At 36.5% G+C, this 14,756-nt stretch overlaps 2 protein-coding genes across 26 annotated transcripts in view; one reads left to right on the forward strand and one right to left on the reverse strand.

The window, feature by feature from the left end:
- HNRNPC (heterogeneous nuclear ribonucleoprotein C) overlaps positions 1 to 8,453 on the reverse strand; it is a 48,236-nt gene extending 39,783 nt beyond the window's left edge. For 5 of the 25 annotated variants that reach the window (XM_056810003.1, XM_056809998.1, XM_056809992.1 and 2 more), the window contains exons 1-3: positions 8,316 to 8,452; positions 3,686 to 3,846; positions 3,320 to 3,345 (exon numbers count right to left, since the gene is read on the reverse strand). The gene's annotated coding sequence lies outside the window, so the exon portion shown is untranslated. Of the gene's footprint in view, positions 1 to 2,604; positions 3,594 to 3,685; positions 3,847 to 8,308 lie in introns of all 25 variants that reach the window. The other 20 variants (XM_056810002.1, XM_016427356.2, XM_007479774.3 and 17 more) reach the window with 6 other exon arrangements.
- Positions 8,454 to 9,473: 1,020 nt separating this feature from the next.
- The window catches only part of LOC130457135 (protein fantom-like), a 38,170-nt gene continuing 32,887 nt past the window's right edge, over positions 9,474 to 14,756 (forward strand). The window contains exon 1 of the mRNA XM_056815885.1: positions 9,474 to 9,542. Within this exon, the coding sequence (XP_056671863.1) occupies positions 9,474 to 9,542 (69 nt within the window). The remainder of the gene's footprint in view (positions 9,543 to 14,756) is intronic.

Consider the following 14,756-nt stretch of genomic DNA (forward strand, 5'->3'; position numbering starts at 1 on the left):
TGAATGTTTTCCCTCTTCCATCTGCATGGTTATCCTATGACTTCACTAAATTCACTCAACTATAGGTACCAACTTCCAATCTTATCAGATTAATCTTTAGTTAGGTTTTATTTAGCCCATCATTGATCCAGGTGGCATACAACTTACCTCTTCTCAAAGAATTTCTATCCTCTCTCCTTAAAAAGCACTTGGGCTAGAATTCATTATGGAATTCATCCCTATAAGTGATCATGTGACAGATTCCCTAAAACTACAAGCTACCAAATACTTCTGAACCCTTTTGATTGCCTTGTCAGTAAACTTGGATTATCTATATTTTGTGCCAAATTGCTTTCAGTTATATTTTTTTATTATATCAATATAAACTTTTAAAGTTCTTTGTTCATATAACCATCTGCTTAGCCATCCTCCAATGGACAGAATCCAGGTGGCTGATATATTTTAAATTACAACTATACCCAAGACCAGGCAAAATGTAAATAAGGCAACAAATTAAATAACAAAGTATAAATTCTCCAAAGACTGTAGGATGTTTATCTAGAATTACTGCTCTGGGGAAGATAAAGAAAAGATAATGGAAAATTCAGTTTTCTAATTTTTTTCCTTATCTAGTGACTATTTTTAAACTGAATTTTCAAAATTAAGAGCTGAAATGATACACTAATATCAAAAACCTTAAAAGGTTTTTAAAGGCTTCCTACGACACTGAGAAGATCCTGATGTGTGTGTGTGTGTGTATATATATATATATATATATGCACACAAGGTTTAAAGAATGGATCAGTAGATTGGTTTTTAATATGGATGGATCATAGATCCACAGAACCATAATCATATCAGATATACCTTTATCAGATATATACCTGATAAAAATGAGCCTATTTCTTTTTTTTGCTGTTGAGCATATATATGCTGTCCATTACCTTCCATTAGCATGGATAAAATTAAAACTTAATCTGAGTTTTAAAATATTTTTAAATGCTATAAAACACCTTCTGGGGATTTTGGGAAGGAACTAACTCATCCTCTTTCGTTTTCCTTTATTTTCAGGTCAGGAATGGACTATTACTACCTCTTAGCATTCCCAGTGAGTTTGAGGTTTTGAACCAATAATTTCCCAGCTGATCAGTTGTCATCTAGCCAATCTGTTCCTTACTATAATTTTATACAGCAGAGGATGCCAGGTTTCCCAAAATCAGCACATTAAAATTATAGCCTCAGGACCATGCTTTGAAGCCTGGTGCAGGAGGGAGGTATTATATATATTGACAGTATCAGGATGAGAGATTTGTCATGCTTAACTTCCCTCTTACCCCAATACCTTAATCACAAACTTCTCAGACTGAAGGTTGTCTTTTAATGATTTTATTACATTTCATCTTTTCTCTTTCAGACTTGTTCATTTTAACCAATTTTATTGGTATAAGGTTAGTAATGTGCTTTATTTTATTTTGGTTTATTTGGAAGGGGAAGAAGAGCATTTATTAAAAACAGAGCCATGTAGTAATTTGTTAAGTGTTATGATCTCTCCTTGTGCTGGCATTCTTCTAATAAAAAGAACTTAAAATTTGTTAAGAGAATTTGGTTGCATCCAAAACCACATGCTCTTTAAATAATCCTCCTGTATTTTTTTTTTATCTAAAACACTACAAGCTAGTCCCTATACCAATTGGCAACATCCTCTACAACTTTCATGAATGTTTAATCTCAGAAGGGCCTGCCCCACATTATTCTAATAAGGTCAAAATTAAACACACACAAAAAAAAAATCAAAGAAAGAATTAACAGCTTTTTTCTTTAAAAGGCTGTAAAGACTAAATGCTTTTCCCCTTTCAGGCTCTAAGCAGCCCAACTAGAGCTACTCAAATGCTTCAGATACTTTAATTTACATATCATTTTGATTCAAAGTCTAACTCAACTATGTGTAATTTCTAGAATTCTGAATTTTGTTTTGAAGGAGTTCACGAGTTCACAATATTCCAAAGTTGTGAAAATCATATATGTTCCACTTCAAATATCTCATAATACACTTTAAATATACAGCCAACTAATTTGAGCAAAGAATCTAAAACTGAGGAATTTTAATTGACAAGTTAAATAGTTTTCCTCAGCTACAAACAAGGACTAGATAACCTTTATAAAGTCCTCTCCAAAGCTAAAATTTTTATTTTAAATGAAAAAACCTAAATGTTTGCCACTGGAGGTCCTCTGGGCCTTTATTAGCAGGTTTAAGTATAATTTATATTTATTTATATTAATAAATGTTTCTAAAGTACTAAACAGTTTATCCTCTTATGTAGGTTAAAAATTGTTCTAAGATTTGAAGGGCACTCTGCTTAAAATCCCTTTCTTAATCCTAAAAGCAATGTTCAGCTCAGCTCTTTCCCAATTACCAAATTCCTAAATTAGTTCAAATTAATAATCTTCCTGGATTTATAAACTTCAAAATAGAAATGAAGGTAGCCTTTTCTAGGGAAAAGACAGTTCCACAGTGAAGGCATAACCTAAATGCTATTTCCACAAGGACATCTACATCAGGACACTTGAACTTGGGAGTATTTCCTAGTCTTTTCAATGAAACCAACTGGACCTCACACCTCTTACCATCACCCAGGATGGGTTTGCATCTGTTCCGAAGAACCCCTTTGGCTCCAGGTGATCCTGGCTGCTGCTGCTCCAGACTGGGCATCCATGGTGTTGCAGCTTGTGGTTTGTGAGGGGTAGTGTACATGAAGAGAAGGAGGGGATTTCATGGGGCATAGGAAGAAGATGGCTTTCTGGGAAAATGCCATCACCACCATAGGTGATAGTAGTACCACACACATTTTATTGCAGCACAGTTTAAAAATGTAACAAATGAAAGATTAAAAATAAAAAAATAAAAATAAAAAAAATTAAAAATACAGACGTCCAGAGATGCTCTAAAACAGTTAAGTTATAGATCAGGAAAAATTAGGTCACAGACTTAAGCAGCCAGTCAAATTCTTTTGAGTGTGGGGAAGGGGATGGGGATGAGGGTGGGGTTGGGAGAGAAAAGGTTTATGGGATCAATCCACTTAAAAATGCTAATGCCTCAGCTCTCTCTCCAAGGCTGCAAAACTCCCAAGTCAATCAGGAGGCAGGAGAAATGCTCAGGAACATTCAGAAAAACTCGATTTAATCCGGTTAAAAATCAGCAGTGCCATTATCATCATCATCATCACCACCATCATAAGTATAATAATAATAATAATAAATAATAATAGTAACTAGTAACAACAATAAAAAGGAAATCAGCGGAAAGTCAGGAAAAATGAAAAAAAAAATTGGAATAACTTACTGTAGCTGAAGATCAAAAAAATCTCACTGTAAAAAAACAAAAATAAAAATAGCCCAGATTAGAAAAACGGGAGGTGCAAAAATGTCAAGTCAGTAAAGTTTATTTCTTTTCTCTTTCCAAAAGCAGTTTCCACAAAAACCGCAAGGGTAAAGTTCTCAGTAGCAGACAAGCAAAGCCCTTTTTCACATCATCATTTCAATCTTAAAAATACATGAGGAAGTAGAGAGGTCAATTTATGAGAGGCTAAAAGGCTCCTCCTCCTCTAACCCAACTGCTGCAGAAAAAAATAGAAATAGAAATTTTAAAAATTACATCTTAATTCCAGGTCTCTTTTTTTGAAAACAATTTTTAAAAAAAAACACCTACAAATTTGCCGCAGTGCGCGCCAAGTTGCATCATTATGTTTAAAATTTCTTTACAAAATCAGGCTTTTGGATGGGAGTGTGTGTGTTTTGAAAGGGCAGGGAGGGGAGGTTAAAAATCAAAGCTGAGCTCCAGTGAGTAGGGATGGGGTTCGCCTTGCTGCCCTGTGAAAGGAGAAGGGACAGATTGAGTCAAAGTTCCTCAGAAATACTGTGCCCTAAAACCCCCAAGACAGAAGCACTTGACTGTTGGAAAGAAGTTTTAAATTCAATCCCTACCCCACTTTGGCAAATATAAATATATCACTGGATAGAGAAGAGCCTCTATCACCCCCATTACCTCTACAGTCTTTTATAATTCTTAAAAGGAAGGTGATCAGGATAAATCAAGAATATACTGGGGTAAAAGGAAATACCTTGAAGACTCTCAAAAAAGATTTTGTGTAAACATTCATGCTTGTTATAAGCAATGTTAGGAAAAACAGGTCACTAATAAAGAAATGATTACACTAAAAGTATTTTAATTAAGACTATATTTACAAATTACTTCATTACAAAGAAATACTGAAGAAAAGCTCATCTTCAAGCCTAAACATCCCCAGAACTCATAATACACCATGTGGACCAAGTAATACTCCATAGGCCAAAAAGTGAACAAAATCACTATGCATGGAATCAATTTCTTTTTAAAAAATAGTAAACATTTCATTGACTAAAAGGAAAAATTCCACAAAATACATGTGAATAAAATGCAGAAACTATTGTGCTTTCACATAAAATGGCACTCGGAGCCAATACTATAAACAAATTAAAACAGGCTAGCTGAGCCACTGATATGTATGCTATTTATCCAAGGCTTACTAGAAATCATATAGCTATCATGTAGACTATGGCTCACTAAAAGTAAAAGCTTCCTCTTAGAAAGTGATGGGATATCATTGATATAAAAAGAAAAATGGTTGTTTCATTTGCTACCAGATATTTAATTAGGAGCCCATGACTTTCTTCTTAAAATATAAATGGCAAGGACTCCAGATGATGTAAACCACTGACTCAGTATTCCATGTTTATCAATGGACTCAGATTTACATTATCAATAAAAAGATTTTTTCAAATCGAATTTTACCTAACACAAGTAGAACCAAGCAATTTACTCAGGCCAAGGACTTCTAATGCCCATTATGAAATCTGTAATGTCCAAAGTAACATGAAATGGACTGTAATTTTTAAAACTTTACTCAACTACATATGCAAAATAAAAAGATAGACAGAGGGGGCAGCTGGGTAGTTCAGTGGATTGAGAACCAGGCCTAGAGACTGGAGGTCCTAGGTTCAAATTTGGCCTCAGACACTTCCCAGCTGTGTGACCCTGGGCAAGTCACTTGACCCCCCCCCCCATTGCCTAGCTCTTACCACTCTTCTGCCTTGGAGCTAATACACAGTATTGACTCCAAGATGGAAGGTAAGGGTTTAAAAAAAAAAAGGTAGACAGACCAGCTATGCAGTCACATAAATCACCTAAGAGGATTAAGTAGTGAAGATGTACATTTTAATTCCATAATTACAGCTTTTTAAATTAATTTTAGTTTAGAACATTTTGAAAGGCCAAATAAAAATTATTTGTAGCCACAGTGCTTAAAATTTGAATTAGGGCCCATTTGCAATGGCATTCCTTTGCTCAAAAGCTAAGAAAGAGTAAGAAGAATTATCAGAGATAATTAATCTCAACAGTAATGCTTACTCAGAGGCCCATAATGAATTTTATTAAACTGATAAATTACAAAAGGGAAAATAGAAAATTAACCTCCCATATTATAGCAATGGGGGTATTATGAGTGAGGATTACTTAAATATAACATTAGTTGTGGTTACGATCAGTTTTAAGGAACTTTTATCTCTTTTTTATCTTTTGTTCAAATAAAGGGTTTTCAATCATAGATTGTACCTATAAAAGATCATCTAATTCTTACTTCATTTTAGATAAACTGAGGATCAGAAAGGCTAAGTAACTTGACCAAACTCTCATAGCTGGTGGCAAAGCTGCAACTAAAACTCCTATCTTCTGCTTTCAATCCAGTGCTCTTTATGTGCATCACACTGAGTCCCCCTAGAAGATATTACTCCTAACCTTTCCTTCACATTCAACAGCATACTTCAAGAAAAAATGTACTTTTGTACATTTGTACAAACATACTTGAAAAATATAACTTTTAATAAGTCAAGACCTAAATTTTTTTTTATTCTTTAAATGTGACACCATATCTAAAATCCTGGTCACAGAAAATGAGCGTAAACTTCTGTTATAGACTTTGACTAATGGCTTCATAGTGAAAGGATCATAATAAAGTGTCTTATTTACCAATTGCAGAGATAACAAACACTAAGGGGAAAAATGAAATATAGTAAAGAATACTGAAATGTTCCTTGGTTCCCTCATCTAGAAATGTGAGAAGTTAGATTAATTGATCTCTAAGGTTGCTATCAAATAAAATTATGATCCTAAATACAAAGTGTAAAGAGTAATAAAATATTGAGCAGGATACAGGCAATGGCTATCAATGGATATACCTCTTCCTTTCTTCATCTTCTCCCTTAGCCTAGCATCACATTAAAAATGTTGCCTCTACTAATCCTACTATAAAGTACATCTAGCTATAAGCCTAAAGAAAATAAAAATTGGTCTGTGGACAGCCGGGTAGTTTCATAGCAATGTTTAACTTTAATTCTTTTCATTATATCGTGTACATGAGGATGCTTGGATCCTAAAATGACCTTCCAATATCCATAGTCAAAACTATAGTTCACTTTAAATTTTCATCTCATGAATCAACTATTTAATAAAAATCTAAGTAACACCTTGTTGGATTCAAGTTCCTATTAAGAATAGATAATTTCCTATTAACAGTTTTACTCCATGCTCGATCCTCTATTTTTTAGAAGAAAAAAAAATTAATATAATTTTGGTGAAAACTTGCCCTTTCCACCTTTGTCTCTGATAAATCTGATAGAACAAAGGATCCTTTTATTAGTGTTTATTACAGGCAGCTATGAGACACAGTAGACAGTGTGTTGGTCCTATAGTCAAGATGACCAGAGTTCAAAATCCTGACTCAAGATAATTTTGTGATAAAAGTTACTCAATCTGTTTTCTATCAATAAAATAATTATAAGATTTGTATCTACTATAAAGGATTGTTCGAAGGATTAAATTATAACATATGTAAAGCACTTTGCAAATATTAAACATAAATACTAGTGATTAGAGTATGGATCATTTGGCATAAAACTACTTAAATCCACCCTCACTTAGGAAATTTCCTTTATCTTGACTTTGTCATTAGTGGCTAAAAATAAAAAATATCAATTCTACTGAGATGTGGGGGGAGGAGGGAAAGCACTTTCTGGTCAACAATTCGGTTTTATCCCAATTAAAAATTAAGATCTGTGTCTTCTAGAAAGTCAAGTTTAGCAAACTTTTTATAGCTGCAAATTTTAAATTAGAGGCTATGATAGAAATAGTAATTTTGCATATTAATCCCAAATTTGTGTAGTTCTAGGTCTGACAATTTATATACCTAAAATGCAGTTTGGAAGTTTCTAGTTTCCTTCCTGTGGTTGCAAGTAGACTCTTGCAAATGATGTAAGAGCTAGCACATTTTTATTATAATAACTGCATAACCAAGCCTTATTACTGAAATTCTTAACCTCTTTTCCCCACCTCCACTAATGATCACACTGTAAGTCTATTTCCTCATCTGAAAAAAGCAGTAATACCTACCTCACAGCAAAGCTTCACTAACTATGATTTGTAACCTGCAGGTAAAAAGTAATAAATCAAGCTAGAATTTTGAATAATTGAATCATTTTCGAAAAAAAAATGCATTTAAGTTCAATACTGCAAAAGACACCTTTCTGTTATAGGGGAGAGAAAAGAAATATTTGAAGTTAGTATTCTGCAACTGCTGTTTTGATTAGGTGCATAGAAGGAACACAACCGGCAAAATGTGTTTTGATCTTTCTCCACGCCACACTCCACAAGGCCGCTTACCCCCACCCATTCTCCAGGATTTAAGGGACCTGAATGGAACTGAGAAATCTCCAGGGTAACCCGCCCCCTTTCCAATCTTTAATTAGGGAGAAAAGGAAAAGAGGATTAAAGCTACTGGAAGCGGAAAAGATCAGCGTCACAAACAAGTTCATCCATATTATGAGCATCTCCCACCCTCCTTCCCCACTTCTTTCTCCGCCGTCTCGTGGTCTCTCCCGGGAGCCGCCACTGTCGTATACAGGGGAGGCGGCCGGCAGCCGTTACCACAGGGGGAAAGCAAACAATTAAGAATAATTTGAGGAGAAGAGATGATATTTTTCTACTCCCGGGAGCCGTTATAGAACATGCTCGTGGGGTCTCTGGAATTATGTTGAACCCACGATGGAGTTGAGGTCAATTCGAATCTTTTTCCCCCCACCCTCCCAAAGACTCACCCCGCGCCAGTGCAAAGTCAGCCTGGGCCGCGCTATTATCATGGAGGGAATCATTCTGCGCCTCTTCCCTCAGGTTTCCTCCCCCGTCCCCCTCCCCCCGCCCTGCTTTCCCCAAGGGTCGAGTCTTTCCCAGGTCGACTCTTACCACTCACCCGGTGGGGAGAGGGAGAAAAGGTTGGGTTCTGAATCTCCGCCTCCCCGATCTGTAAAGAAACGGACTGCTGCTTCAGATCGCCTCTTCAACCGCTACTACTACTTCTCCGTCCCCGTCTCCGTCTCCTCACAAAATGGCCCCCGCGTCTCGTCCACCGACACCGCGAAAACCGAGACCTCCGCCCCACTCCTGGAGACCTTTCTATTGGCTAATTCCTCTCTCAGTCCTTACTCCTGATTAGACTGTTCTTCTGCTTTTCACAATTCTGTCCAATAGAAACCATAGGTAGGTTAGACTATATGAAAGTAATTCCGCACCAAAGGAAGAAACTGGTCGTTCATTGGCTGTTGGTACTGTCACTTGTTCTAAAGAAGGTGCTCATTGGTCACTGGACCGCACGACGAGGCAGCTGAGAAACTTGCCTTTGTATCCGCGCAGGACTTTACATCCGGGTATTCACCGCTTTTACAAGCGTGCTCTGATTGGAGCTCCTCCTGACCTCTTTCCCCTCCGCGCGCGAGTTCGAAGGCCCGCCCCGTTCTCAGAATTCCCGCGGCGTTCTGGGGCAGTTGTGAGGTTCCTTAACTGGCGCAGAGAAGCTCTCGACTTTTCTCCTCCCCCTTCTTCTGCGCTTCGCGCTGTACCTTGTGCGCGCGCCTCCCAGCCGCCGAGCCGCCCAGGCCACTAGCTTGAGACGGCGGGAAAGAGCTTGAAGGAGGGAAAACTTCGAAGGCCGCATGTGTACGAGAAAAGCTTTGCTGTGAATGACGTGCCGACCTGAGCAATCTAGAAGCCTATGGTTTCCCATGAGTCTAAGCTGTCGGCTTTCCATCCCTTTCTCTTACATCTAACTACTCTGATACCCTGATTTCCGCGGCGCCGGATTTTATCTTTACTACCTCTAGTAATTCCCCTCCCAAACCTGATCCACCCAAAACTGAATGTTCCTGATTCACAAAGATGATTCTGTTTCCCCAGCTCCAAGACCTTCTGTGCCTCTACAATGAATTCCAAAATCTTATCCAGTGGATAATCGAGGCCCTACAAAATCTGGGGGGGCTTGTCTACCTTACCAGCCCGATCTGCTGAGGGTGTCCTATCTCTAGCCATACTAAGCTCTTCTCAGTGCTAAGAACCCTGTGTGCCTTTTGCCACGATGCACTGCAATTCTCAGTCTGAATTACCTTTAGAAAAGCTGATCATGTTCATAGCAAATTTGAGACAGGTCTTTCTTTGACCCCCACCACTACCAAGAGGTGGAGGGTAAGATCAAAAGGTGGCCCCCTTGAATTCCCAAAGCAGTTTATCTTTCCTGATAGCCAGGAGGTTTTGCATATATTTGTGTTCAGCATTCCTAATTTCCTCAAGTAGTTTGTAAACTTCCTCAGGGCAAAGATCTGGTTTCATTCTGGTTTTGTATCTTCTAAGAGTACCTTACTTGCAAAGGTACTCTAAATGCTAGAATAAATCAACTTAATCTTTCAGAAACAACACACACACACACACACACACAACAGAAAACAACACTTCAACTTTCAAAGTGTGAGGGGTACAAAGATTAATTTTTATTTACCAGATTTATATTCTGGAGAGAGAGCAGGAGTACATTGTCCCTGGCACATGTAAAACTCTTTTAAGTATTTGTTAATTGAGTTTTGTGCAAAGAACTCTTACGATATACACCTAATATTTCAACTACAATCAAGTAGTGCTAGGGATAACTATGTAGCACAGTGGATAAAGCACTAGGCCCCAAATCAGGAAGACCTGGGTTCAAATTTGACCTCAGATACCTCCTAGCTATGGACCCTGAACAAGTCACTTAACCTCTACTGCTGTTCTTTTTTATAATTGATATTAAGACAGAAGGTAAAGATCTTAAATAAATATTAATGCTAGTTTGGAAAATGTAGGTAACTGGAAAAAAAGAAACTGGAGAATCTTATGAATCATTTTTATTTTATTGACATCATAATTCATTAAGGGGGAAAAGGAACACTGGCACATTTTGCCAGAAATCTTTAGAAAAAATATTTTTCCTTCCAATAAGATGCATATGTATATCCCACCACCATCAAACAAACAAAAAAAATCACCTGGTGACCAAACTTCTTGCAATGAGCCTCTCTGAACTTAGGCTGGTTCATGGACCATATACTGTCTATAAGCAGGCCTAGAGTTCAGCCATTCCCCTTTTTTAAGAACAAAACATGAAATCATCTATCTTTGTGGAGGATTTTTAGTTTGTATTAATGGAGGCAACACTCGCATTAATAAAATCACAGATATTTTGATGTTCTGAAATAAGATGCTTATTAGAAAACTGCCTTTATATTAATGTAAAAGTCAATACATATGTATTAAGAACCTATGTGTCAAGCACTATTCTAAACACTGAGGATACAAAGAAAAGCAAAAAACAGTCCTTGTTCTCAAGGCACTTGAAGTTCCCCTAAAAGAAGAAAAGATAACATACAAACAACTATCTACTAACAAGATAGACAAGATAAATTGGAAATAATCAACAGAGGAAAAGCTATTATTAAGAAAGATCAGTAAAGGATTCTTACAGAAGGTGGGATTTTAATTGGGACTTCAACAAGGAAGCCAAGGGAAACCAGGCATTGTGCTAAGCACTTTACAGTTATCTCATTTGATCTTTACAACTTGGGGGAGAGGGAGAGTACTATTATCTCTATTTTATTGATGAGGAAACTGAGGCAGTCAAGTGACTTGCCCAAGTGCACACAACTAATGTCTGAGGCCCAAGGTTTGTAAGAAATAGCAGGTTGTGCCTCTTCTCAAACAAGATAATAATCAAGGATACAAGGAACAGGGAGAGAGCCAAGGGACAGTTGGAACAGAGTCAACAATGAGGCCTAAAGGTGAACTCAATCCTTACTTCACATGCTTAATAGGTATTAATGAAGCTAATGAATATTCTCTTCCCACCTCTTGGCAGCCATTTTCTGCACATGCCATGTATGAAAATGTATGTAATGGGAGGGGAATTTATACCCAGGGGTTTTGAGGTAGAATTCTTTCATGACAACTGTACACTCCTATTATTCAGCCTATGAGGAATGGAGGGGAGGGATTTCTGCATGTTAGGAATAAGATAAAAAAACTGCTTGCTTAAATGAGCACTTTGCACTTGGCCTCATCCTGGTGGTTGTCCATTCTTACTAGACTGAAATAATGCCTTCATCTGCACCTAACTATGAGTTTGTCTTTTCTAGGTATCTTCCTGACTCCAAGCCCAGCCCTCTATCTACTTGCATTACCTGCCTTCCTAAAATGATTTATAAACATATTTATGAAATGAGACATCAAATAAATTTTAAAAAAGAATAAAATATACAACTTATTACAACTGCATGAGAGGGAAGGAAAAAGAGCCTGGATAGATGAAGAATCCTGTGTGATGTAATAGATAGTATTAAGATAGAACTGTTGATTAAAAAGTTAGGAAATTTTATGTTAAAACTCAGGGAAATGTAAACTGTTACAAAGTATGCTTAATCATTTATATTGCATTCAATATTAAAGTTATAAATTTTCATAAAACTACCACATTTATAGAAAATGAAATAAAATATTTTATATAATTACCGAAAATACTTTAGCAAATTTTTTTATAGAATTACTTAATGATATATTCTATGTACTGTAAGGAATTATAGAGTAAATAGTATAAAAGAGAAAAGTCCTGCCTTCAATTCAACAAGCATTAAGTGTTCATAGGTTCCTAGTGTTGGATTGTAAGAAATTTATATCATCTAGTCCAATCTCATTTTTCATATAAGGAAATCGAGTCCCAGAGAGTAACTTCCCCAAGAACACACAGATGATAGTAAATGACAGGACCAAGATTCAAACTCAGATCCAATAGCTCCAAGTTCTTTGCTTTTCTCATTGTACTCTGTTCCTATTATATGAATGAGCTAGGTATTGGGGATCCAAAAATGACCACACAAAGGGGCAGCTAGGAGTCTCAGTAGATTGAGAGTCAGGCCCAGATATAGGAGGTCCTGGGTTCAAATCTTGTCTCAGGCACTTCCTAGGTGTGTGTCCCTGGGTAAGTCACTTGAACCCCATTGCCTAGCCCTTACCACTCTTCTTCTTTAGAAGCAATTCCCAGTATTGATTCTAAAACAGAAGGTAAGGGTTTAAAAAAGAATGACAACACAAAAACTATTCTCAATGATCCATCACGGTCTCCAGAATAAGATATATAAACAGGCTGCTATAATATACATTAGGATATGAAGAATTATATAAAAGGGGCCAAAGGGATATGAAAGATTCAAAGATTGAGGGATCACTTCTAGTCACTGGAATGAGAGAAATCTCTGGGAAGAAGGTAGCACCTGAGCTGGTCTTGGAAGAAAGATATTTTTAAAAGCAGAGATGGTGGAGAGAATCTTAGAACTCTAAACAATGATTCTGGCAGCCTTGGGCAAGCAGCAAAAAAAGATTACTTAAAAATAATTTTTAATAGCACAAAAATGATACAAGAAAGAATGACAACAAATTCATTTGTGAGAAGAAATTAGAGCTCCTAAAAGGCTCACATTAATAAAAGAACTATCCAGTAGTTCATTTGCTAAGTAGAAACTTGGGTGTTTCAATGCTGCTAAAAAAAGCATAATACTATCAACATGTAAATTTAAAATGTACAAATTTTTAAAATTACTTTTAAGTTCATTATTTTTATTTTTATGTTTTTTCAAAAGTGAAAGTCTAGTGACATACTCAGAATGTCTTTAAAGGCATAAAGTGAAATACATGGGATTGCAAAGGAAACCAATCATATTAAAATACAATTATTGAAAGTTAACATTAGGAGCACAGAACCCATGTTTAGTCTTTTCTAAAAATATTGGTAACCCAAAGAATTCTATCCACCTCCAGAGAAAGAACTGTTCGAATGAGAATGCAGATGAATGCATATGATTTTTTTCAATTGTTAATTTGGGTTTATGTTTTAGGATTTTAGTTTTATAAGATTACTCACAAAAATGAACAATATGGAAATATGTTTTGTGTGAAAATACATGTATAACCCAGATCTAATTCTCTGCCAGCACCAGGAAGGGAAAGGGAAATGAGGGAGGGAGATAAGATCAATCATATAACTTAGGAAAACTTGTGTGAAAATTTGTTATTACATATAATTGATAAAAAATAAAAAATAAATAAAATATTGGTCACCTACAACAAAGCCCCAGCTTCCTATCCTAGTTCCAGCTTTGACGGAATCCATGCTAATAGGCTATTAGGTTGGATATCTAAATACCAGACAAAAAATAAATCTATATGCAATTGTCATTTCATGATATAATTGTTTTTTTAAAAGTCTCTGTTAATGGCTGAAAGCTATGGTATATGATTATAATGGAAAACTATTTCACTATAAGAAATGATGAACAGGATGAGTTCAGAAAAACCTGAAAGAATTATATGAACTAGGGCAAAGTGAAGTGCGGCAAAACCAGGAGAATAATATATACAGTAACAGAAATATTGTTTGATGATAAACTGTGAAGGACTAAACTATCATCTGCAAAATATGGTCCCAAGATAACCCCAATGGATTGCTAATTAAAAAACAACAACAATAACAAACAAACCATTATCCACAGCCAAAGAAGTTTTGGAATCTGATTGCAGGTCAAAGTATACCATCCTTCTCTTTATATCCTTCATGGATTTTTAACTGTTTATGTGATATATGTGGATAGAATTTGCTCCCCGGGATTCTCTTACCCAGCATCCCATTTGTGTGCTCATGATGAATGCAGAATACTGTCTGCCCACATATGTAAAGATTGGATTTAGCTATCTCCTGATTTTAACAATGAAGGCACTCTCTTTAACAAAATCAGGAATGTCTACACCCATACTTAAGGATTAAGTATTCAGGAGGATGGCCTTTAACAGACATATGCAGAAACAGCTGATGGACCCCTGAGCTGTCCTAAGTCAAGCTAAGCTTCCATTGGTACAAATGAGACGCAGGAAAGTGATGTAAAACCATCCATATATTTCATGTGACTTCCTCTCTTCGGCTTCTTTACCCAGAGATGTGACTCTGGCTGGCAGCATGCTAAGTGTTCTGACATCTTGGCATGGTGGTAGCTATTTGTCTGGGTTTTGGTGGTGAGTTTGCCCTTGAGCTAATTCAGGTTCAGGCATCTTAGCTGAGCTCTCTTGGAGTTCAGGCTGATTCCTTCCTCCTTTATTCTCCAAACTTTATGTTCCTAGAAGCCTCTAATCTTCCTCCTGGCACAGGCCAGGCAGGAGAAATCCTATACCTTTTCCCTCTCCCTTCTCCTTAATTTCTTTCCTCTATATTAATTAAAATCACCATAAATTTCCAGCTGTCTTGGGTATTTTATTTGGGATATCCCATGGCGACCAATAATTAATATAGTTT

This window comes from Monodelphis domestica, chromosome 1 (genome assembly GCF_027887165.1).
Source record: "Monodelphis domestica isolate mMonDom1 chromosome 1, mMonDom1.pri, whole genome shotgun sequence".
NCBI classification, from domain to species: Eukaryota; Metazoa; Chordata; class Mammalia; order Didelphimorphia; family Didelphidae; genus Monodelphis; species Monodelphis domestica.